The 26,578-nt window shown below is 32.8% G+C and overlaps 1 protein-coding gene across 20 annotated transcripts in view; it reads right to left on the minus strand.

Annotated features, from left to right (window-relative positions):
• The window catches only part of LOC143049654 (neuron navigator 2-like), a 342,816-nt gene that overhangs the window by 119,910 nt on the left and 196,328 nt on the right, over positions 1 to 26,578 (minus strand). For 17 of the 20 annotated variants that reach the window (XM_076223278.1, XM_076223289.1, XM_076223271.1 and 14 more), the window contains 3 exons: positions 18,437 to 18,509; positions 14,191 to 14,368; positions 11,772 to 11,929 (listed from right to left, as the gene is read on the minus strand). In XM_076223278.1, the coding sequence (XP_076079393.1) occupies positions 11,772 to 11,929; positions 14,191 to 14,368; positions 18,437 to 18,509 (409 nt within the window). Of the gene's footprint in view, positions 1 to 4,156; positions 4,313 to 7,505; positions 7,661 to 8,737; positions 8,921 to 11,771; positions 11,930 to 14,190; positions 14,369 to 18,436; positions 18,510 to 26,578 lie in introns of those variants that run through there. The other 3 variants (XM_076223287.1, XM_076223288.1, XM_076223286.1) reach the window with 3 other exon arrangements.

A 26,578-nucleotide genomic window follows, 5' to 3' on the forward strand; every position in this document is an offset into this window, starting at 1 on the left:
ATGGGCCCAGTTTATTTGTCAATAGTGAAAATATTTCAAATGTCATTGGTGCCTATCCATTGGTTCCCAGTTTTAACCTGTCAGGGTTTTACTTTTTGCAATAACATTTATATGTTTTATAAACCTATAGTTCAACAATCCAGTATGAGCTTCAAATTATAACCCATTCTTATTATAGAGTATCGATCTTATCTAATTTTATTTGTGTACAGATTTAAACTACCTCATGCGGATTTAATATACCTCCCCCTTTTTCTCCCTCCAAATTCGTATATTATCCTATGCGACAACTGCACATAACATTCAATATTAACATGTTATATCAGATTATGTAACAGATGTGTACAATTAATGTACATATAAATGTAGAATATTTTTTTCTCCCAAGGACTCATATCAAATATCCAAAGCAAAACATTTATAAAAGATCTACATCAGCGTAATTAACATATATAAATATAACATGTGTGACCACAATTCATAAATGTTGAAAATGATCAGGGCAACTGTAACCACAGAGTGAACAGAGTATACAATACGAGCCTCCACTGAAACTTAAATCATGTGATAAAATCTCCTGCACCGTGTTCAATTACAGTTTTACTTTGAAATTTTAACCTAAAATCAGTTTTAGATTGATTGATTAACTCAGTTACGGATGACCTTTAACTTCTGGCAAATAACCTTCTAATTATAAATCCATTAATTAAATGGCAACATTATAATTTCACCAGTAAACTGAAAATTAAAACCCTCTGAAATTTTACAAAATAAATGGGTTGTATTAAACTGGTAAATCTATTAATTATAACCAAGGTCATGAAGGTTACAGGTCCTTGAGAAGGATATAATTATTTTTACTTACTGAAGTGTAAAACTTTGAACAGATATATCATGTTAAGGAGGGGTATTTGCGAAAAATACCAGTCGAGAGAATGTTAAATTTCACGAGCCGTAAGGCGAGGGAAATTCATTCTCAAGACTGGTATTTTTCGCAAATACCCCTCAATAACATGATATATCTGTTTAATTACACCGAATGTCAATGTACTAAAACGCATTGATGATCGTGACGTTACAAGCGTCCAGTCGGATAGAGTATTTTTTGGCAAATACCACGGCAGAGAGGGTAAAAAAGGCATATCCTTTTAGCAAATACCCCGGCGTCGTTAAAAATGAACGATATTCATTTGATAACAGTAAATTGGTGAAAAATACACTGGCTATTAACCAATCAAAACCCCGGATTCTTACATAAGGTGTAATTAGGTTTAAAATGGAATAAGAAAACCTTGATTTACAGTTTTTCTTCTGTAGATATAGGAAGATGGGGTCTGTAGATATAGGAAGATGGGGTCTGTAGATATAGGAAGATGGGGTACAGGCCTGTAGCCAGGAATTTCTAAAGGGGGGTTATTTGGCCTCAAAACTCGACTTTAACAGTCACAATTCGAACAGAACATTGACGTTAACAGTCATAATTTGAACAGAAAATTGACTTTAAGTCATTATACCTGGCTACTTTGACAATGAACAAAACTCATTGAACAATGAACAGTATAACATTAAAAAGGGCAAGACATGCAATTCAAATAGAAAGATCAATGGCCTGAAAACAAAAATACAAATACAATTATGTAACCATAATCAGGCGTCTAATGAATTACAGAATAAGATGTCTTGTTTTAGTTATCTGTCTCATTCAGGCCTGCTGTCTGAATGAAAACAGACATATATACACAGGGTTAGGATAAGGGTGTATATATGTCTCTGATGAAAACAAGAGAAATTTATAATTGAAACAGCTAAAATTTTCCTGTATAAATATCTGAAGGAAAGTTTTTCTAAAAATATTTTTGCCTTGAACATGCAATATCTAGATAAACACCACATCCTCTAAATACCTAAGACTTCTTTCTCCAAATCAACTGGAATTGACATGTTTTCATTTTCCAGGACAATGGATACAATAACACACTTCTGTACACCAGCAGATCTATATGTCTCCTCCGATTTGTCAAGGAATGTGATAACCATGAGAGAAGCTTAGTATTGCCCTCAGGACAAAACAATGGAGGATAGTACCATACCTGAGTGGGATAATATTTGTTCAGGAACCAGTCAATAGCTCAATGATTGTTGCCCTTCAGGCAGTTATTGTTTATTCAATCACTAGCGAATTCAGTGGAATACTATTATCTTTTGGAATGAACCAACAAAAGCAATTTATGTCCATGTACAGGGTTCCTATGAAATCTATATGTCCATGTACAGGGTTCCTATGAAATCTATAAGCATCAATATCATTAGTACTGTGGTAACCAGATTCAAGCTTGTAACCTCTGAAGGATTTTGAGGATTTCATTATCAAGATTTTCATATAGATTTAATGTATGTTTAGGAAAATAAACATTTAATTTAGTCTGTGCATTAAACATTATTGCTGGGTAATTAAATTAAAATTGGTAATGCCCTATAGGTTATTAAATATGTTTAACACAAAATTTGTATTAGTCCAACATGTTGGTATAAATATATTCATACAGAAACAGTGGCGGATCCAGAACTTCTTGTAAGGGCGTGGGGGTGGGGGGGGGGTGGGGGGGGCTGACTGACCTAAGGGGGGGTCGCTCCAGTCACGCTTCAATGATTCCTTATATAATCAACCAAATTTTTCACACAAAAAGGGGGCCCAGGCCCGCCAGGTCCCCCCCTGAATCCGCCTATGGGAAATATTATACTAGCACCCTGAGCACCCAAAAAGCAGCCTTGTTATCAAATACACATTTTCAATATCGTCCCACAGACCATTTAATACTTGGGTCCTAAAACTTTATAATTTTCCATTGAATTAGCTTTTTTAAGAAACTTAAGAGACAAAATCTATAAAGACAATATTTATTTTTGAAAGTGAAAATAATAAAAGTTTTAAATAGGAAAGGAATATATTAATCTATTATCGCCCTGGGATAGTATAGGAAGTGACATGCACATGTAATAGTTGTTATTGTTGGCATTTTATCTGTAAAGGCTTATCACCTTGGTCTATAATCAGGATGGACATAAGCCTTCTCATTAGATCGTGAGGATTATCTTGTCAGGAGGGGTAACATTTAACAAGGGCATGAAGGGTGGCAGTTCTATTAATAATTCTTTACATATGGGATTGTCAAAGTTAATCATTTAAAATAAATTGATCTATCTAAAGAGCTTCAAAATACCAACAAAAATGAGAATTTTAAAAGTATTCATCATTAATAATTAAAAGTTTTGATTTGAGGTGACAGTTGAGAAACCAGAAGTGTCAGGTTTTATTCAAATCTTTCATTAATCCTATTAACCTTCTTCACTCATGTTTCCTTTTTACCAATACTTCATATATATTTCTAGGTAAACGGACAGAAAGTCACAGGACAAAAAGTCACAGGACATAAAGTCACAAATTTGGTAGGACAAAAAGTCACAGGACAAAAAGTCACAAATAATTTATTGACAATTGTTTTAATATATAAGAATATATCTTGAAATATTTACTTTTAAATACATATATTCATATTAAAGTTTAGGAAATGTGTCATTATACTTGAAAAATGAAGATTTATTTAATTTTAATCATGCAAAAGATGTTTTTCTTGGCACCATGAAGCCATTTAAGTGCCAAGTCACTTTGACATTTTGTTTTTTTAACAATTATTTGATAATCTTTGATATTTTTTTGATATATTTTGTTTAAAAAGTTGGTTTATATACAATTATAGTTTAAGAAAAATACAAAAATATTTTTGTAGAAATAAGCGTTATTTATTCAAAGAAAATAATCAGAAAAAGATGAATTGTGACTTTTTGTCCTGTGACTTTTTGTCCGTGACTTTTTGTCCGTGACTTTTTGTCCTGTGACTTTCTGTCCTACATTCTATTTCTACATGGTTTAGCAATTGCATACTTACTGAAGTCAAGTTTTTCCATCTTAAAATCCAGTAGAAATATTTCCAGCATTTTATTTATAAACTCTGTTACAAGTTTCTTTAAATCAATTCCATGTTCAACAAAAACTTTAATCAAAATTTAAAATCATTAAAATACCCATTCAAAGTTGAATTCAAAATCATTAAAATTCATTCCAATTTAAACAGATCTTAAATTAATACCATCCTACCTCCATGACAAGCATATAATCCAAATAAAAATTATCCTGTCTATAAAATGGTCAAACTTCCTGCTGGTCAGATTAAAATGACCACTGTCCAGGGACAAAGACAAGGGCCAGCTGTTCTGTTTACATGTAATTAACTGTTTATCAGGAATGTTCAAAATACAGCAGTGTACTCAGTAAACAGCAAGTAAACAAATGATAAAGATCTAAACTATCAAATATAAATATAATTAGGCCAGGCCAAACATTTCCTTGGTGTATAAACATTTACTGAGATCTAAACTATCAAATATAACCATAATTAGGCCAGGGGAAACATTTCCTTGTTTATAAAGACTTGGTGTATAAACATTTACTGAGATCTAAACTATCAAATATAACCATAATTAGGCCAGGCCAAACATTTACTGGTGTATAAACATTTACTGAGATCTAAACTATCAAATATAACCATAATCAGGCCAGGCCAAACATTTCCTTGGTGTATAAACATTTACTGAGATCTAAACTATCAAATATAACCATAATCAGGCCAGGCCAAACATTTACTGGTGTATAAACATTTACTGAGATCTAATTTATCAAATATAACCATAATTAGGCCAGGCCAAACATTTACTTGGTGTATAAACATTTACTGAGATCTAAACTATCAAATATAACCATAATTAGGCCAGGCCAAACATTTACTTGGTGTATAAACATTTACTGAGATCTAAACTATCAAATATAACCATAATTAGGCCAGGCCAAACATTTACTTGGTTTACTTTGATTAGATCTAAGCTATCAAATTTAATCATAAGGCCAGTCCAAAAAAAAAGAAGGTGTAAACATTTACTGAAACTAAAACTTCAAAATATCAAGGCCAATACATCATTTAGTTGTAATAAAACGTCATCCAAATATGACTGACTTCTATTTAATATTTGCACGATACAAGGGATTAAACCCACTTTTTATTTGCCAAGTTCCTAGAATCAGTTGATTGTCTTGAACATAACAGATATATTATGCTTACAAATACTATACTGGTAATTATTTGAAGAGATTTCCCGCCAAAATTCCAAGGCATAAATGACTTTGTTATTTGTAGAGTATTTAAGTAAATTAGTTATTCCTCATTTGAAATTTTGTTATAAGCACTTTTTTATCCAGATTTATAATTTTATTTTTTTCAAAATCACAATCTTTTCAGAGAAAAAAGGGGGGTTTTCATTATTGAATACAAACTTGTTATATAAAACATATGAAGCTTTTTTCATAACCAATCATCAAATAAATAATATTAATCAATACCTTATCAGGGCCTATTTGAAGATGGGTGCTGAATTATCATAATTATTTGGTGTGGCCTTACATGATATACCAAATTATTCCTAATAAAAACAATCAGCAGTAAAATTAGTAATGGTTGAGGGAGAAAAATTATTATAATGTAAAACTATGAACTGGTCAAAGGGTTCCTTGTTTGTATAATTATCCCATGGGTTAAGGCACCTGCTGTGTGGGACAATTGTGGTCAGCTCAAATTCATTTGAAGATGGACATTTTAAGAAACTTCAAACAAAAGCTAATTCCTATCTTATTAAGTTATATTATTTTAAGAAGTATAGATGTGCATACTGTGACAAAACTTGATATATTTATAGACAGAAAAATTACAAATAAAATTGAAAATGGAAATGGGGAATGTGTCAAAGAGACAACAATCCGACCAAAGAGCAGACAACAGCGGAACACCACCAATGGGTCTTAAATGCAGCAAGAAATTCCTGCACCTGGAGGCGTGCTTCAGCTGGCCCCTAAACAAATGTATACTAGTTCACTGATAAGGACGTATAATACTAAATGCTAAAATATAATCTCTCATTTAGTTGTACACAGGACAATTCCTATAATTTTTAATATTAATCAAGAATATTGTCCTTCAATTTTTTTTTTAATGAATATACTATCTTTGATTTTTTCATATTTAATATTCAATATTGTTATTTCTGTCACAGCTTGGTACCGAACAACATCTGTAGTCCACATAAAAATAATATACAAATCCCCAACTTTAGCTAGTACCAACTAATCCATAAAATAAACAAAAATATTAAATCTCGGTTTTAAAAACATTTATAGTTTTGTTTGTTGTCCAATTGTTTTCCTTTCATTAACCAGGTTGAAAGATCCGACCAAGCTGTAATGTCAAAAAACTTTGAAATCAACATGTGCATGTCCATTTCTTTTTTTTTTAAATGTTCTGATAAAAATGTAATTATAATCAGTGAACCAGTAGAGCACAGCTGCTGTGACTTATCTATCTGACTGACAGCTATCTAGGTTTTGATATAAGACAATTTTCTTTTTTCCTGAAATACCACTTATTTTGCCATTTCCTGATGACCACTGTAATTGTTAGTAATATCATATCTCTTTTCAGATAACTTGAGTAAAAAATTGTAGGTTCTGATATTCACATTTATTTTAGAGGTGTTCAAAACACTGTAGCCGCCACTGAATCAAGATTTTGCATTTAAAAAATCTCATCATTCTTTTCAAAAACAAATTGTTGGTACTGCAGGCGGACTGAGCTTGACCTTAACTCCCAAAAAGAAGCTAGCCTCACCCAGCCGTGCCCGTCCTAATAACTCTTTGTCATCTAGCCCAAATTTCATATGCATAGTGAAACCCCAAAATTTAATGTTTCCCATAAAACACAATAACCTTATTCAAGCTTGTATCAGAATGCAAAAAATCATTTTCCCACAAAAATACTTTATTTATAAGTCCATGAAAATTGGTACATAGTATACCATCGAAAATAAGTAAAATTCACATAAACGACTACTAAAAAATTACACTGTCAATTGAAACCTCTGTATAGCTTCAAGCAAGTGTGAGAGAGGTGCGATTACGATACACAATTACTAGTCTTACAGCTGGTGCCAACATGTTATGTCCCTCAAGGTAACATTCAACATTAAAAAATTATCTACAAAAATTACATACCCTACATCAGGGTACAGTGACCTAGAATACATGTTCTGTTTTATTTAGATTAAAAAGTTCCTGATGAAAGTAAATCCATAAGGCGATTTTAGCACAGTTTATTCAGAAAGCCTAATACAGTGGCGGATCTAGCAGGTTTCCGGGGGGTTGGAACTCCACCCTTTTTTGGACAATCAATGCATTTGAATGTGGCTTAGCAAGGTTTGAAACCACCCCTTTTATCCTGGGTTTTGAACCCTCCCTTCTGAAATTTGACTGGATCTGCCCGTATAATACTTTCAAATTTCAAGAACATCTATTATAGCTTCAATCACCTCACAAAATAGAGTTCCAATAAAAATTAAATACTCACTAATAAAAAATGTTAATGTTTTCCACTCAAACAAATATATATATTCAACTGTATCATTGTATTATTCTAGTTTCTATTTCCAGATTTTTAGAAAAATATTTCAATGAATGCCACAATTTTCAAGAAAAAATAAATCCAATTTTTACTACACTTTTCTCCCTACTATAAAACCTAGTACATGTCTATCTGGCTAATTTTTCATGTCTGATCGAACCAAAAAAATGGTCTTTATCACAATCGAAATCTACCTGATCTTTAAATGGTCAAAATAAACATGATGTATTTTTTTCAGCTAAATTAACTACTTTTATACACTGAATGACATCAATGGAACTAAACCATATAATTATAATGCTGTCATTTTCACCTGAAGTGATCCCCAATCATGCCTAATTGTTTCCTGATATATTTACCTGTAAATTACAGGTGTACTGATCTACCTGTCCAAATATAATGCATTTTATACCTTGTACTTCCTATTTATGATTATTTATAGACAAATATTTTGCTGTAAGGAGATTTTGATAACATAAGGTACCGAATGACCAAACATGCCAAAAAACAAGCTAAGTCATTGTGGAGGAATATAAATCTAAGCTAGGGGCCTCTTGCACTTGTACTAAGGTGTCAGCTTTTTCTCTGCATTGAAAGCCTCAACATGATGTGGGTACGAAATACAACAATAAAGCCTGTTCCATTAATTGCTTTTGGTTTTGTCATTTAAATGTGCTGGGACTTTAATTGTGCTTGAAATGTGCAAGAAAAAAAGAAAACTTAAATTTTTTAGGAAAATCCGGAAGTAACCTCGACAGTGCTGACAAGATGGTTATCATGTAATATAAAATACTGATAAAAACCAAGGATTATTTACAAAATAACAATTTAGAAAAAATTTGTCTCATGTGGGAAAACTTTTATATTTATTATAACTTTTAACACCTGAGTATCAGCAAATAAGTTAAGCTCCTTTACAAAGAGGTTACATTTAAACTGAAAACAAGGAACCCTTAAATATTTGTGTTAACATCAGCATGTTTGTATCATTCTAACTACTATGCCTGTTATTTCTTGTTAATTTCTCTCAAAACCTCTCTCTTTGTTATGGTTAAGTAGTGTCTGCCTAGTTATCTCCCCTTCCCCCCTTTGTTTTTTTACTATCTGATGTCTATCATATATATAAAATATCATTGCTTTATAAATATGATAGCACAAATGTAATATTAGCTACTCACGTTCTTTCAAATAGGTCCAAATGAAGTGTAATTTATTAGTCTTAATTGTCAATAATTACATCCAGGTCTTTATTGGGCATACAAAGAACCACGTCAAACGTACGGAGAAAAAAAATCAATATCCTTCATACAAAATCAGCTGTTTATGAAAAAACACTGTTTTCAGACCCGCTATTAAGATTCCAATCAGTACGTCAAAACAAAAACTGCAGGCATTAAAATCAAAGTATTTGTTTGTAAAATAAAATATAATTAAACCCACTGCATAAAATAGCTAAGGTACTTAAAAGAGATATAGATCTCAAAATCATTAATCAATTCTCTTTGTTGACAGGAGAGAATCAGTACAGTCTATTTACAGAACAAACAGGCCTTTATTTGTCTGTATGTGAGAAAAACTTTTTAATCCACCAGCTCAATTTTTAGTATTAAATGTTCCACAATAAACTGTTTACACTTGCCTTTTAAAAGCATATAGAAACGATTGTCTTTCTATATTTTTCACCACATTCATAAAACAAATTGCCTTATTTTGTTACGAATATTCCAGTGAATTTAATTCGAAGAAAAATGTAAAAATTTCCAATCACTTTCCTCTATGAACAAACAAGGTAAAAGTACCACAGCTGTGACAGACAAAATCTCACAGATCAATTTTTCGCCATAAAAATCAAACTCAATATCCCTTTATGCAGGTAGTGCAAAAAATCTTTACGTAAAAATAAACCTCCGATAAGTAATTATATCTTCATCTGAAAACACTCAATACAAAGAAAAATTGGTTTAATTGATTAAGTTTCTTACTACTATATCTTCGATCTATTTTCAGCTATATACAACAACACTTACGGTTTTCACGTCCAGGTGGGCACCAAATCTCACTTGTTTAAAGGTTTTATCATTATTTTTACCTTTCGATTAATTTTGATCAGCTGATAATAAAGCGAAATCTGATTTAACTAATGACTTTCCATGTATATATTTACTACCTGTTGAAACTTATCACACCTCAAGGTTTCAAAGAGCTGCAGGCTGAAAATGTTCATCAAAGTGTCAAAAGTAAATATTAGGTTGACACAAATCTTGATAGATATACAATTAACCTGATATCAAATTTTACACTAAGCAGACATTGATGGACTTATCCAGTTCTATTTCTTCCTTATTTATGATGGTTTTATGATGAATACTTATTAAGTGGTCAAATCTATTTCCAATACATGTATATTTCATTGGGTCTTAAATGAACATATATATAGCCTCTTTATTGCAACAATAAATTCTTCTTTATATTTCTTTATCCTTTAGATTTTTACAGAGGAAAAAAAAACAGAACTATATGTGGAAACAACAAGACATATTAATACCATTTAAATTTGCATAGTTAAAAAGTTTGATGTAATTGTTTCAAAACATAATTTAAATCAATTTTCAATAAAAAAAAAAGTTGAGATTTTGACACTGAGTGACACGAACTGGGTGTCGACTGCAACATTTATTCAGGAACACACCAATACAACTCAAGTCAATTATAAACCAATGTCAAAGTTACCCACTTGTCAATTTCAAAATGCAGATTGACAATGAACTCTCAATGTTTGTGAACGCTTTACGTAACTTTTAGGTAAATAAATTATAATTTGGAATAATTAAAGCCTGAATGTTATGGACTTATGGGAGACACTTTTAATTTGTCTCATTTAAAGGCAAAAAGTCAATTGAAATGTTCCTTATGTGAAACTGATTTAATTATGGCACTTGAAAAATACTTTCTTTTCTTACAACTACTTATATGCCAATTTAAATGTCAATTGTGTCAACACGACTGGTTCCGTTTGTTATGTAGAAAAGCACTTGACAGACTTTGTCAATAAACAGCAAACAAATTCTTTCAATTCACATTATTAACCTAAAGTCAGGGTCAACTATGTCTATAAACTCAAGTACTTTTCAACTTCCAAATTTGTTAATACACTTCAAAGATTTTAAATTGAAAACTTCACCTTTTTGAAAATTAAACTTGTAAGCTTTAGAAAGTTCTTAAGATTATATATCAAATGGAATTCAAATTCAATATGTTTCAAGTAGTATAATAAAAGGAATTCGTAAACAATAATACTTTCTATTGAACGAGATCTTTAATCAAAGAAAAATTTACAGACGGATAGTAAATCAACATTATTTTATAAGAATTCTTAGAATAATTCCTAAATAGCTCTATTTTATTCTTCAAGCATGCAAGTCTCACATGCAAGTCTCACAGGAAAAGATTTTTAGACAATCATTTCATATAATCTGATTTACCCATAATGCACAGAGGCTTTTAAGTGAAATTCTTAGACAGTACAAATATAATCCAATAAAGACATTTCCATATTCCCTAATTGTTAATTTTAACATCTCATCTTCTAAAATTTAAAAAGAATATGTCTGGTATTAATCATAGTAGAAATGTTTACTGGTTATGATTTCTGGTTGGGTTTTTATTGTTGGTTATCATTTCTTGTTGTATGGTGATTGTTGGTAACTTTTGCAGTGTTGTTGTTTTTTGTTGCGAGTTATGATTTTGGTGGTATGGTCAATGTTTATGGTGACTCCTTGTATGCCTGTTATAATGGTTGTTATGATTCATAGGTAAGTACAGATCTTTTGAAGCTGACTGTTATAATTTAATCAACCTTAATGGAGGGTAGGAATACCCTGGCTTTACTGTCAGGCGTCAAATAGTAATTTTTCTGCTACTGTTAGTCTCAAATAATTATCTGTAATCACTATTTTTTTTAAAGAATTTAACCTAATTGTCAAATAAAGGCAACAGTAGTATACCGCTGTTCAAACTCATAAATCCATGGACAAAAAACAAAATCGGGGTAACAAACTAAAAACAAAATCTGTCGTCATAAAGAAAATGTGCATTTCATTTCCATGCACCAAAACATGACCAATAACGTCATTTACCAAGATTTTATACTGTTAATGGTCATGAAATTACCCCCCCCCCTTTTACGACCCTGATGTTGGTTGATGAACCTACCTGCTGGTAATGTAGCTGATTGTTGGTTGTTGTTCTGTTGGTTGAGATGTTTGTCGGCTGATGATTTGCTGGTTGATTTACTACCTGATGATGGTTTGGTTGATGGATTAGTTATGGTTGGACATTTACTATTCCCTGACTTAAATGGTGATGGAAGCCTAAAAAAAGATAAAAGATCAATTATTAGATAAACAACAAGTTGAACAACTGGTAAGATGAACAAAGAATCAGATAAACAACCAATGAATATCCATTATTCCCATCTAGATGAAAAACAAATCAGAGGCATAAACGATTGAACAGCTGCTAAGATGTAGGACAAGTTGTTTACATCTCAAAACCACTTGATATCTGAACTCCATTTTTTTGGGAGGTCTCTGTCACTCAGTCTAAAGTTTTATATATCTGAACTCCATTTTTTTGGGAGGTCTCTGTCACTCAGTCTAAAGTTTTATATATCTGAACTCCATTTTTTTGGGAGGTCTCTCACAGTCACTCAGTCTAAAGTTTTATATATCTGAACTCCATTTTTTTGGGAGGTCTCTGTCACTCAGTCTAAAGTTTTATATATCTGAACTCCATTTTTTTGGGAGGTCTCTGTCACTCAGTCTAAAGTTTTATATATCTGAACTCCATTTTTTTGGGAGGTCTCTGTCACTCAGTCTAAAGTTTTATATATCTGAACTCCATTTTTTGGGAGGTCTCTGTCACTCAGTTTAAAGTTTTATATATCTGAACTCCATTTTTTGGGAAGTCTCTGTCACTCAGTCTAAAGTTTTATTGTTTCAAATAATGTTTTCTGGACTTGTTTGTCTTTTTTTTTGGTCTTTTGTATTTTCTGTTGCATTGTCAGATTATCTTTAACAAGATTTTTTAACATCCTCAAGGTATCTCCTGCCTCTTTTTGATAACAGTCAGTAAATCATGAAATCAAAGTTCATTTCAAGGTCATGCTCCTGTCATCTGATGTTTATGTAAGTTCTGATAATTGTTTACCACATCATGGAAGACAACCCTAAAAGCTTCAAGATGAGGAGCAGTAATATAAGAAATAGTTGGGAGTTTTAGTCCCTTTTCTTTTTATATGCTCTGCAAGTGTTTATAAGACAGTTCATTACCTGTGCTATTTGGAGAAGTAGGGATTTTTTATTACTGACCACATTGTGAAACATAATCAATATTCTGACAGCTTTTGGAGGGTCTTCCATGTTGGACTGAATAAATTACACAAAAAAAAATGTGCATTAATGTTGTTGAGTAATCTGTACTTAGATTCTGATAACTCCATACATACCATTGATTGTATTATATACATTTTTATAGAATAAAAACAAATAAAGGAAGTAAAAACTTCAAAAACAAGATAGCAGTTAATGAGTGTACTTTCTCGATGTCTCATGTACAATCTCACAGAGGATCTTTCTAACAAACACTTTTATTATTTAAAGTTTTATAACCACAAAATTTTTAAAAGTAAAATGCTAAAATTAACAAAATATCTTTATTTGGTAGCTTAATGGCATGTCTGGAAATTTAAATGAATGATCAACACATTTTCTCAATCATAAAATCAGATGAAACTTTCTCCATTACAGGAAGTTATCATGCTACTGTCAGATGCAGTAAATTAAATTTATTCATGATGTACAAGACACAAAAAATATATTCAAAACGTCTGCTGAGAATAATAATCAAATTTTTGTATGAATATAAATCTACAAGAAATCCTCAGGAGGGATGTTATTCAATTATAGTGATGTCTCTTACTTTAATGGACATCAGTTAACAGCTAAATGGTTTTAGCACAAAAATGACTAATTTAAACAATTCAATCTCAAGCTTGATAAACTCACAAATGAACTGTTTCTATTCTTATTGAAATCCAATGAATTCTGCTATGACAAATATTATCTATTCTTAAAATAAGAACAACAAATTGCTAAAAAAAAAGAGGATAAAATACAAAATAGACATTTTATAAGTCTAATTTACAATATAGACTTTGCTCATTGATGAAGGCCATACAGTGACTTATGTTGTTAATTTCTGTGATTTTAGTCTTTTGATGAGAGTTGTTTTATTTGCTATGGTAGTTTGAAAGATATGTAATCCATTTTTTTGGCAAGGAGATGGTCTAGCAAAGGAAGAAATTTACCATGTGACTTTAAAGCAGATAAAATTAGAAACATCAACTATATTAAATATAGGAGAAAGGAGAAGATACAGTTTTGGACTAAATTCTTTAACAGATAAATGAAAAAAAAGATGGTCCTTATTTGGTACAGACACTATTACAGACTAGTATAAAGCTTGATTGGAACACACTAAGATTTCCAATAAAAACAAATTCTTGAAATAACATATAATAGTCAAGAGACTAGATCCTAACAGGGGACACAATTTATAGATTGATATAAACCTTGATTGTGAGTCACTACTACTGAGCTGGTTTTTGCTGCTGCCACTTGACTGGTGAGTTGTCTCCCCTAAATGACATTTGTTGTGTTCCTGTTTCTGTTGTGTCTTCTGCTGTTGTTTGTATCTTGACAAACTAAAGAACAGGCCTAATATAGCTTTAAGGTTCCCATCTTTTATATCTGAAAAATATCAATATGTACATATAATATTACATTAGATGTATGTTTCATTATAATACGTTATTCTGATTGGCTAACAAGCAATCTCGTGATACTTCTTAATCAATTACATTACACAATACAACTTTTCATTCATGATGACATGAGGTCCCACAATAAAGTGCACAGGTAAATGAAATAAAAACTTGATAAAAGGCGTGTTTTCGTGATCCTATAGGTAAAAATGTAATTATAAGTATTGAATGCTTTTTTTGTAACTTTATAGGGTTGTAAAAGCGTTGACTGTGCGCACATTTTTAGTATGAAGCGCTTCTGCGCTTCATACAAAATGTACTTCGGTCAACGCTTTTACACCCCAATAAATTTACAAAAAAGAGCATTCAATTCTTAAATAAACTTAAGAAATGATATTGTAAATTTTTGAATTGTTTCACATTTTGTCCCACAAGAGCCTTTCAAAGGTTAGATACCATGTATTTGATTTGGGCATTGCTGAAAGCCATACAATAACCTCAAATTGTTTACATACATCCTTTGCTTTTATAGATAGCTGTCACATTGACCATTATACCACATTTTTCTTTTTTTTTGTACTTATAGCTTTAAGTTTCCATATTTTTTATCTAAAATATCAGTCTATAGCTTGCTTATGCTGTATGTGTTTTGCTCATTGTTGAAGGTCTAATATGAACATACAAAGCCAAAAATTAAAGGCAAACCTGAACTTAATATAAAACTGTCACTTTTGTTAAAATGCAGATCTTCAAACCAAGACAATTTCTGCTTCCAAAATTTGATGTTAAATTATATTCACTCAGCTGCAGTTTCGTCAATGGCGTTCGAGGAGGAAAACTTTACAAGTCTTTTGGCGACATTTTTTATCTTCAAAAATTTCTAGAAACACTAACTAATGGTAAGAAGTAAAACTTTTTGTACTATAGAGTTATCTCCCCTTTTTATACTATATAGTTATCTCCCCTTTTTATCACTTATAATACAAACCTTCAGCTGAGAGTCCTTCTACACTTACACCAAGATTGGCTAGGAATGTAGACAACATAGTTATACCCACCTTTAGCTGAGAGTCCTTCTACCCTTCACCAAGATTGGCAAGGAATGTAGACAACATAGTTATACCCACCTTCAGCTGAGAGTCCTTCTACACTTACACCAAGATTGGCCAGGAATGTAGACAATATAGTTATACCCACCTTTAGCTGAGAGTCCTTCTACACTTACACCAAGATTGGCAAGGAATGTAGACAATATAGCTATACCCACCTTAAGCTGAGAGTCCTTCTACACTTACACCAAGATTGGCCAGGAATGTAGACAATATAGTTATACCCACCTTCAGCTGAGAGTCCTTCTACACTTACACCAAGATTGGCCAGGAATGTAGACAATATAGTTATACCCACCTTCAGCTGAGAGTCCTTCTACACTTACACCAAGATTGGCCAGGAATGTAGACAATATAGTTATACCCACCTTTAGCTGAGAGTCCTTCTACACTTACACCAAGATTGGCTAGGAATGTAGACAATATAGTTATACCCACCTTTAGCTGAGAGTCCTTCTACACTACACCAAGATTGGCCAGGAATGTAGACAATATAGTTATACCCACCTTTAGCTGAGAGTCCTACACTTACACCAAGATTGGCCAGGAATGTAGACAATATAGTAATACCCACCTTTAGCTGAGAGTCCTCCTACACTTACACCAAGATTGGCAAGGAATGTAGACAATATAGCTATACCCACCTTTAGCTGAGAGTCCTTCTACACTACACCAAGATTGGCCAGGAATGTAGACAATATAGTTATACCCACCTTTAGCTGAGAGTCCTTCTACACTTACACCAAGATTGGCCAGGAATGTAGACAATATAGTTATACCCACCTTTAGCTGAGAGTCCTTCTACACTTACACCAAGATTGGCTAGGAATGTAGACAATATAGTTATACCCACCTTTAGCTGAGAGTCCTTCTACACTTACACCAAGATTGGCAAGGAATGTAGACAACATAGTTATACCCACCTTTAGCTGAGAGTCCTTCTACACTTACACCAAGATTGGCCAGGAATGTAGACAATATAGTTATACCCACCTTTAGCTGAGAGTCCTTCTACACTTACACCAAGATTGGCTAGGAATGTAGACAACATAGTTATACCCACCTTTAGCTGAGAGTCCTTCTACACTTACACCAAGATTGGCTAGGAATGTAGACAATATAGTTATACCCACCTTTAGCTGAGAGTCCTTCTACACTTACACCAATATTGACCAGGAATGTAGACAATATAGTTATACCCACCTTTAGCTGAGAGTCCTTCTACACTTACACCAAGATTGGCTAGGAATGTAGACAATATAGTTATACCCACCTTTAGCTGAGAGTCCTTCTACACTACACCAAGATTGGCCAGGAATGTAGACAATATAGTTATACCCACCTTTAGCTGAGAGTCCTACACTTACACCAAGATTGGCCAGGAATGTAGACAATATAGTAATACCCACCTTTAGCTGAGAGTCCTCCTACACTTACACCAAGATTGGCAAGGAATGTAGACAATATAGCTATACCCACCTTTAGCTGAGAGTCCTTCTACACTACACCAAGATTGGCCAGGAATGTAGACAATATAGTTATACCCACCTTTAGCTGAGAGTCCTTCTACACTTACACCAAGATTGGCCAGGAATGTAGACAATATAGTTATACCCACCTTTAGCTGAGAGTCCTTCTACACTTACACCAAGATTGGCTAGGAATGTAGACAATATAGTTATACCCACCTTTAGCTGAGAGTCCTTCTACACTTACACCAAGATTGGCAAGGAATGTAGACAACATAGTTATACCCACCTTTAGCTGAGAGTCCTTCTACACTTACACCAAGATTGGCCAGGAATGTAGACAACATAGTCATACCCACCTTTAGCTGAGAGTCCTTCTACACTTACACCAAGATTGGCTAGGAATGTAGACAATATAGTTATACCCACCTTTAGCTGAGAGTCCTTCTACACTTACACCAAGATTGGCCAGGAATGTAGACAACATAGTCATACCCACCTTTAGCTGAGAGTCCTTCTACACTTACACCAAGATTGGCTAGGAATGTAGACAATATAGTTATACCCACCTTTAGCTGAGAGTCCTTCTACACTTACACCAAGATTGGCCAGGAATGTAGACAATATAGTTATACCCACCTTTAGCTGAGAGTCCTACACTTACACCAAGATTGGCCAGGAATGTAGACAATATAGTAATACCCACCTTTAGCTGAGAGTCCTCCTACACTTACACCAAGATTGGCAAGGAATGTAGACAATATAGTTATACCCACCTTTAGCTGAGAGTCCTTCTACACTTACACCAAGATTGGCTAGGAATGTAGACAATATAGTTATACCCACCTTTAGCTGAGAGTCCTTCTACACTTACACCAAGATTGGCAAGGAATGTAGACAACATAGTTATACCCACCTTTAGCTGAGAGTCCTTCTACACTTACACCAAGATTGGCCAGGAATGTAGACAACATAGTTATACCCACCTTTAGCTGAGAGTACTACACTTACACCAAGATTGGCCAGGAATGTAAGACATCATAGTTATACACACCTTTAGCTGAGAGTCCTGCTACACTTACACCAAGATTGGCCAGGAATGTAAGACTACATAGTTATACCCACCTTTAGCTGAGAGTCCTTCTACACTTACACCAAGATTGGCTAGGAATGTAGACAATATAGTTATACCCACCTTTAGCTGAGAGTCCTTCTACACTTACACCAAGATTGGCAAGGAATGTAGACAACATAGTTATACCCACCTTTAGCTGAGAGTCCTTCTACACTTATACCAAGATTGGCAAGGAATGTAGACAACATAGTTATACCCACCTTTAGCTGAGAGTCCTTCTACACTTACACCAAGATTGGCCAGGAATGTAAGACTACATAGTTATACCCACCTTTAGCTGAGAGTCCTTCTACACTTACACCAAGATTGGCCAGGAATGTAGACAATATAGTTATACCCACCTTTAGCTGAGAGTCCTTCTACACTTACACCAAGATTGGCCAGGAATGTTAGACAAGTGTTGATGTTCTCAACCTGGAATCACAAATAAATTATACTTTTAATACAATTGGAAGTTAAATGCACAAATAGATTAAGAATTATATAAAACAGTTATGGCATCTGATGAAAGCCTCATTATGTATAAAGCTGCAATCTAATTTGATTAACAGTTGTACTAAAAACCCAATGGTGAAATCTGCAAAGCTTCATATGTAAATCAAGACAGTACCAGTTTGGCTAATCCAAAGAAGGGTGCCAGGGTAGGATGATTACACAGGGGGTGCTTACTTCCCAAATTCCGTTATTTCTGTATTTCTCCCCCCTCTTTTTCCCAGATCTCATTTTCTTGCCCTCTATATTCATCATTAACAAAGTTTATCATCACCCTTCATCAAAAGAACATGGACATTTTTTTAATTTTGAAATTAAATAGCAACACTCACACTAACAAAATAAACCAGAAGACTACAACAGGAGCCTTGATGTCAACAACCAACCAGAAGACTACAACAGGAGCCTTGACGTCAACAACCAACCAGAAGACTACAACAGCAGCCTTGACGTCAACAACCAACCAGAAGACTACAACAGCAGCCTTGACGTCAACAACCAACCAGAAGACTACAACAGCAGCCTTGACGTCAACAACCAACCTCGGCTGGTCAAAACACAAGATATTGATATTGCTGAACAAACATGTAATAAGGGGATATACATTTCCCATTCTGGGCTGGGAAAAAAAGGGATGTGTGAGTGTAAAAGCTGTACATAATCTAATGTTCCAGACAACAAAATACATCTTATTAGTGAGAACCTGAAGAAAATCCTGTCACAAATGGGTCAGTCAGAAAAAAATTACCATTAATGTTACTATTATGTAAGAAGACATCATTAGCTCTAGATGTGTAAAATCTTAATGACAGAAGTTAATAGCCATTCCCATCTGTCTGATGGAGTTCTTAATTCTGACTTAATTACAGCAGCTTGTAAATTTGAGGTTTCGTCATATACTCTGATATACTCTGTCATTAGAAAAACATGTAAATTCAACTTCTGTACCCTGGTACAAAATGTATATACATTCTACAACAGAGTTATAATTGAAGACAATACTGATGATACTTCATGTAATGAGATAAAATCTATACCATGTTGATACAAATAGGTATAACTAGATAAATAATAATTAATGTCTCAGTACAGTTCTATGATTTCAGTTGCATAAACTATAATACATATTTTTCTTGTTGTATAACTGACACTGAGGGGTGTCAAAATCGTTCAAATGAAAGACCGACTGTGGGCAATCCTAACACCCCAAGAAAATTATCTTTGAAACATATTTATCTTCCAGGTTAGAATGACCTAACAGTCAGGGGTGGATCCAGCCATTTTTAAAAGGGGTGGACGGTTCCAACTATACGTTGACTCCCTATTCAAATCAAATGCATTGTTAAAAAAAAGGGGTTCCAAACCCCTGAACCCTCCCCCTTGGATCCACCACTGACGTTCTAAAAGGAAATGACTAGGTATATAAAAAATATATATACTTCAGTGTGAACAAAAAACAATAAAGTAAAGTTTAAAATATAAATTTGGAATGTGTCCATGAGACACAGATGATGGTTATAACATTTTGTTGTCAGGCAAACTTAAGTTACAGAGAAGAGCATGAAAAATTCAGAAATGTTTTAGTTTGTTAAGGGGCATAACTATATAACAACAAAAGTAACTCGTTCAAAGTTCAAACTTGCATGGTCTGTGTTTGTATTTTATGGTAATAAGCAGTGTGTGAAAGATTCATAACATTTGGTTGAAGCAAACTTGAAGAAAAAAAAATAAAATCAGCCTTCCGTTTGTATTAATGGGTATGAATTTAGAAATGTAAAAAGTGACAACAGCCAATACAAACTTGATCTGAGTTTTGTGGTAATAAGCATTGTGTATAAGTATCATAACATTTGAAACCGATATGTACGGACAGATGGACAAGGGTAAAACTTAATGTCCATCTCTGCTATGGCAGTTTATAAAATAAAATTTAATTTGCCTTTTTTTTTTTATATAATTTATCATAAACATCAATAATTAAAATTGAGAATGAAATGGGAAATTTTTTAAAGAGACAAAATTGCTGATTACAAAGAAACAGAAAAAAGCCCAGGGTCAAATTGAGTGCCATTTTCTTCAAAAGCACCCAAAAATCACCCTGGTTTTGGATGGTGTTTGTATCTTTTTCCATTCTTCTATTATTGATACCAATCTTTACAATGATGAATTTTTGTGAAAATGAGTTTTAGTCTTTCTCCATAAATAGTTTTTCCTTCTAACTTTTTAATGTTTATACTCTGTATTTGAGAAAACAGACTTATAACTTTATAATACTGCACAATTCCAAAACAGACAGAAACTTTTACACTTAATCTAATTTTATCTTTCTAATTTGATAAAAAAAAATATTGGAAATCCCAAAAGTGCAATTTCTACATATATTGGTAACTGAGAACCAATTTATTTGTAAATCAACTTGCATCTAAAATGTCAATATCATTAGAAAAAGTCCATAAATTTCTCTGATTTGTGTTAAAATAATGTAAAAGTCATGTTTTGTTGATAAATTTCTACTTTAAATGGACCCAAAACACCTTGTATCGATTTGGACATTTAACCCCAGACAAAAATAATTTACAAATTTCCTGAAGCATGTATATTTCAGGAAATGAAACTGAGGCTTAAGCAATAGATATTGAAATATCTATATTTCTGTGCAGTCTAATGTCAACAAAAATCAGCTGATCAATCAAAAAGAAAATCTCCAAGAGGACTCAACTTGGACATCAATCAAAGATAAAAAATCTATGAAAAGACACCACTTGCACATCAATCAGAAGAAAACCTATTAGAAGACACTCTTGTTCCCTTCAGATAACAGTTTGGACTGGCATACTGATGAAATCTTTGGTTGTTGATGAATTACAGATCAATTCTCCACAAACTTTTAATGGGTCCTAGTCTGGTCACTCAGACAATCATCTGAGATATGCCAAAACAAGGTTTATACATATAGTATACTATTTTTTTTCAAAACATTCTGACATTGTCAGTCACCAGTATCGATTAGAAAAATGAGTCTGCACCACAAAAAATTTCACCTGCTAGTCCGAAAAACCAATGTTCAGACATTTTTCTTATTAGTCAAAACAAAGTTTTGCAAAAACTAACTAGTCCAAATGAAATTTTACTAGTCTGGAGCAGCGGACTAGTGGGTAACCTTGCAGATTGCAGTAGTCACTATGATGAAGTAACTCACTGTTTTAACTAATTGTTGCAGATACTATATTCTTGCTCTGATGAAAAATACAAGATTTGAAGGAAAGTTTTTTCTTCGTTGGTTTCATCAGATACAAAACAATACATAGAATAAGAATAAGAATAAGAATATTTATTATTCCAATCAAGGGCCCTTGATGGACAGCATAACATGTATACATAAAACAATACATCATGACTTGTAACAGAAAAAACATTTTACATACATCTCCGATCTAAAATAGACATCCACATATTAGTATATACCTTAATCAGATAAGTTCAGATTTAAGGATAAGTTTTATCTGGTTATTTTTTTTGAAAGGTTACAGAAGGTGAAATATACCAGGTGATGTATATCAAAGTGATGACAGGTCACATTGATAAGGTCAATATCTCTACATGTTAACTTGTAACTAAATATTTTGGTTTATTTGCAATTCTTGACTTTTACAAATGTTTCAACACATGAAATCTATCATTAAAGAGATTTCTGACCTTTTAACAAGACAGACATGGAATGAAATGTTTTTTCAACCACCTTTTCTGTTATTTTAACATGGGGAAATAAGTATAGTTAGAGAATTCTGACCTCTAGGCAAATACAGACAGAGTGAAACTGTTTTTTTAACCATCTTTTGTGTTTATTCTAACATGAGAAATAAGAAGTTAATATACTGAGTTAAGCGGCACTGTTGTTTTCTGATGAATCTAATTATTTCTAAAAGTGCAGAATTCACAGGACATTTCATAAAACAAATTATAAAGTGTACATTACTGTGGGCCAGGCTTTCTGAAAACAAGAGGCTCTCAAGAGCCTGAATCGCTCACCTTAATTTTTTTGGTTAAATAATATCTCTCATCAATGATTATTTTGGCTTTTCAATTTATTTAAATGTTCTTTGAATCGTCCTATTTTCTTCAAAAGCAAAAAAAAAAATCATTTTCTCCTATGTTCTATTTTAGCCATAGGAGCTATGTTTCTGACATACAAGGAAATGAAATATAAAATTTATACTAGATACTTTGAAACTCATTTAGCCTAAGTTTGGCTGAAATTGATACAGCAGTTTCAAAGGAGAAGATTTTTTAAAGTAAGTCAACATGATGAACAAATTGTGAAAAAAGTCTTTAAAGGGCAATAACTCCTTAAGGGGTCAATTGACAATTTTGGTCAAATTGACTTATTTGTTGATCTTACTTTGCTTAACATTTTTGCTATTAACAGTTTATCTGTATCTATAATAATATTCAAGATAATAACCAAAAACTGCAAAATTTCTTTAAAATCATCAATTCAGGGGCATTATACCTGAAAAACCAGTTACCCAATTCGGCTGAAAATTTCAGGACAGGTAGACCTTGACCTAATAAATACTTTAACTTCTTGTCTTATTTGCTCTAAATGCTGGAGTTTTTGAGATATAAGCCAAAAACTGCATTTTACCCTGTGTTCTATTTTTAGCCATGACGGCCATGTTTTTTGACGAAATAAAAAATAAAGCACATGCAAACTTTATTTTATACACCCTACTGATCATTCAGTTGAAGTTTGGTTGAATTTGGTTTAGTAGTTTTAGAGGAGAAGATTTTTGAAAGTTAGCAAATATGATGAACAAATTGTGAAAAATTGTCATTAAAGGACAATTAAACCCCTTAAGGGGTCAATTGACAATTTTGGTCATATTAACTTATTTGTAGATCTTACTTTGCTGATCATTTTTGCTGTTTACAGTTTATCTTTATCTATAATAATATTCAAGATAATGACCAAAAACTGCAAAATTTCCTTAAAATTACCAATTAAGTGGCAGCAACCCAACAATGGTTTGTTTGATTCATCTGAAAATTTCAGGGCTGATAGATCTTGACCTAATGAACATTTTTACACCATGTCAGATTTGCTCTAAATGCTTTCATTTTTGAGATATAAGCCAAAAAACTGCATTTGACCCCTATGTTCTATTTTAAGTAACGGCGGCCATATTTTTTGACGGATCAAAAATCGAAGCACACACACTTTGTGCATGATAATCTAAGGAACAATCATGCTAAGTTTCATCCAAATCCATTCAGTAGTTTCAGAGGAGAAGATTTTTTAAAGTTAGCAAATATGATGAACAAATTGTGAAAAATTGTCATTAAAGGACAATAACCCCTTAAGGGGTCAATTGACAATTTTGGTCAGATTAACTTATTTGTAGATCTTACTTTGCTGATCATTTTTGCTGTTTACAGTTTATCTTTATCTATAATAATATTCAAGATAATGACCAAAAACTGCAAAATTTCCTTAAAATTACCAATTAAGTGGCAGCAACCCAACAATGGTTTGTTTGATTCATCTGAAAATTTCAGGGCTGATAGATCTTTACCTAATGAACATTTTTACACCATGTCAGATTTGCTCTAAATGCTTTCGTTTTTGAGATATAAGCCAAAAAACTGCATTTGACCCTTATGTTCTATTTTAAGTAACGGCGGCCATATTTTTTGACGGATCAAAAATCGAAGCACACACACTTTGTGCATGATAATCTAAGGAACAATCATGCTAAGTTTCATCCAAATCCATTCAGTAGTTTCAGAGGAGAAGATTTTTTAAAGTTAGCAAATATGATGAACAAATTGTGAAAAATTGTCATTAAAGGACAATAACCCCTTAAGGGGTCAATTGACAATTTTGGTCATATAACTTATTTGTAGATCTTACTTTGCTGATCATTTTTGCGGTTTACAGTTTATCTTTATCTATAATAATATTCAAGATAATGACCAAAAACTGCAAAATTTCCTTAAAATTACCAATTAAGTGGCAGCAACCCAACAATGGTTTGTTTGATTCATCTGAAAATTTCAGGGCTGATAGATCTTGACCTAATGAACATTTTTACCCCATGTCAGATTTGCTCTAAATGCTTTCGTTTTTGAGATATAAGCCAAAAACTGCATTTGACCCCTATGTTCTATTTTAAGTAACGGCGGCCATGTTTTTTGACGGATCAAAAATCGAAGCACACACTTTGTGCAGGATAATCTAAGGAACAATCATGCTAAGTTTCATTCAAATCCATTCAGTAGTTTCAGAGGAGAAGATGTTTGAAAAATTGTTAACGACGACAGACAACGACGACGACGGACGCCAAGTGATGAGAAAAGCTCACATGGCCTTTTAGGCCAGACGAGCTAAAAATGTGAAAATTGACTGATTGATTTACAGGTGTTTTAAAAGTTACAAGATATCTAATCAATGCATTTGCAAACAAGAATGTGTCCAAAGTACACGGATGCCCCACTTGCACTATTATTTTACATGTTCAATAGACCGTGAAATTGGGTAAAAAATCTAATTTGGCATTAAATTAGAAAGATCACACCATAGGGAACATGTGTACTAAGTTTCAAGTTGATTGGACTACAACTTCATCAAAAACTACCTTGACCAAAAACTTTAACCTGAAACTCACACTTTAATTTTCTATGTTCAGTGGTCCGTGAAATTGGGGTCAAAAATTTAACTTGGCTGTAAAATTAAAAAGATCATATCATAAGGAACATGTGTACTAAGTTTCAAGTTGATTGGACTTCAGCTTCATCAAAAACTACCTTGACCAAAAACTTTAACCTGAAACTCACACTTTAATTTTCTATGTTCAGTGGACCATGAAATTGGGGTCAAAAATTTAACTTGGCTGTAAAATAAGAAAGATCATATCATAAGGGAAATGTGTACTAAGTTTCAAGTTGATTGGACTTCAGCTTCATCAAAAACTACCTTGACCAAAAACTTTAACCTGAAACTCACACTTTCATTTTCTTTGTTCAGTGGACCATGAAATTGGGGTCAAAGTTTTAATTTTGTCGTAAAATTAGAAAGATCATATCATAAGGAACATGTGTACTAAGTTTCAAGTTGATTGGACTTCAGCTTCATCAAAAACTACCTTGACCAAAAACTTTAACCTGAAACTAACACTTTCATTTTTTATGTTCAGTGGACCGTGAAATTGGGGTCAAAAGTTTAATTTCGTTTTAAAATTAGAAAGATCATATCATAAGGAACATGTGTACTAAGTTTCAAGTTGATTGGACTTCCGCTTCATCAAAAACTACCTTGACCAAAAACTTCAACCTGAAGTGGGACAGACGGACGAACGAACGGACGAACAAACGGACGGACGAACGAATGGACAGACAGACGGATGGACGAACGGACGGACGAACGGACGCACAGACCAGAAAACATAATGCCCCCCTACTATCGTAGGTGGAGCATAAAAATATTTTGATGATAAATCCCTAGTGAAATAATGATTGCAAGTTAAAGTGATGCTGTCATATTTTTTTAACTCATTAATAAAAACATGGCAATATATGGGAACAAAACAAAGATAGTGACAGGTCACAAAGACATGACACAAAACTTTAAAGCAAAGGAACAATAGTTTTATTGCTGTTCTTCATTTCAAAGCTGTCCTGAGGTTTTTAACACATTGCATAAATCCCCACCGGACTGCATGAAATCTTTATTTTAATAGATTGCAAATATTTTCTCAATATATAAACTAAACAAATTAAAAAATTGGTAATGTTAATATTAAAACTCACATCAAAATTACCCAGGTCTCCAAATTAACTACAGGTATTAGCAGGTAAAATATGATTCATTCCGTATATTATGAGAATATAAAATAAATTTAAGAGACTGCAAATATTTATTCAACAGCTAATGTAAACAAACTGCAACTATATGCACAGTTATATGCATTTATTTAATGTTTCATAGCAATTTC

The sequence above is a fragment of the Mytilus galloprovincialis genome, chromosome 10 (genome assembly GCF_965363235.1).
Source record: "Mytilus galloprovincialis chromosome 10, xbMytGall1.hap1.1, whole genome shotgun sequence".
In the NCBI taxonomy this organism is placed as follows: domain Eukaryota; kingdom Metazoa; phylum Mollusca; class Bivalvia; order Mytilida; family Mytilidae; genus Mytilus; species Mytilus galloprovincialis.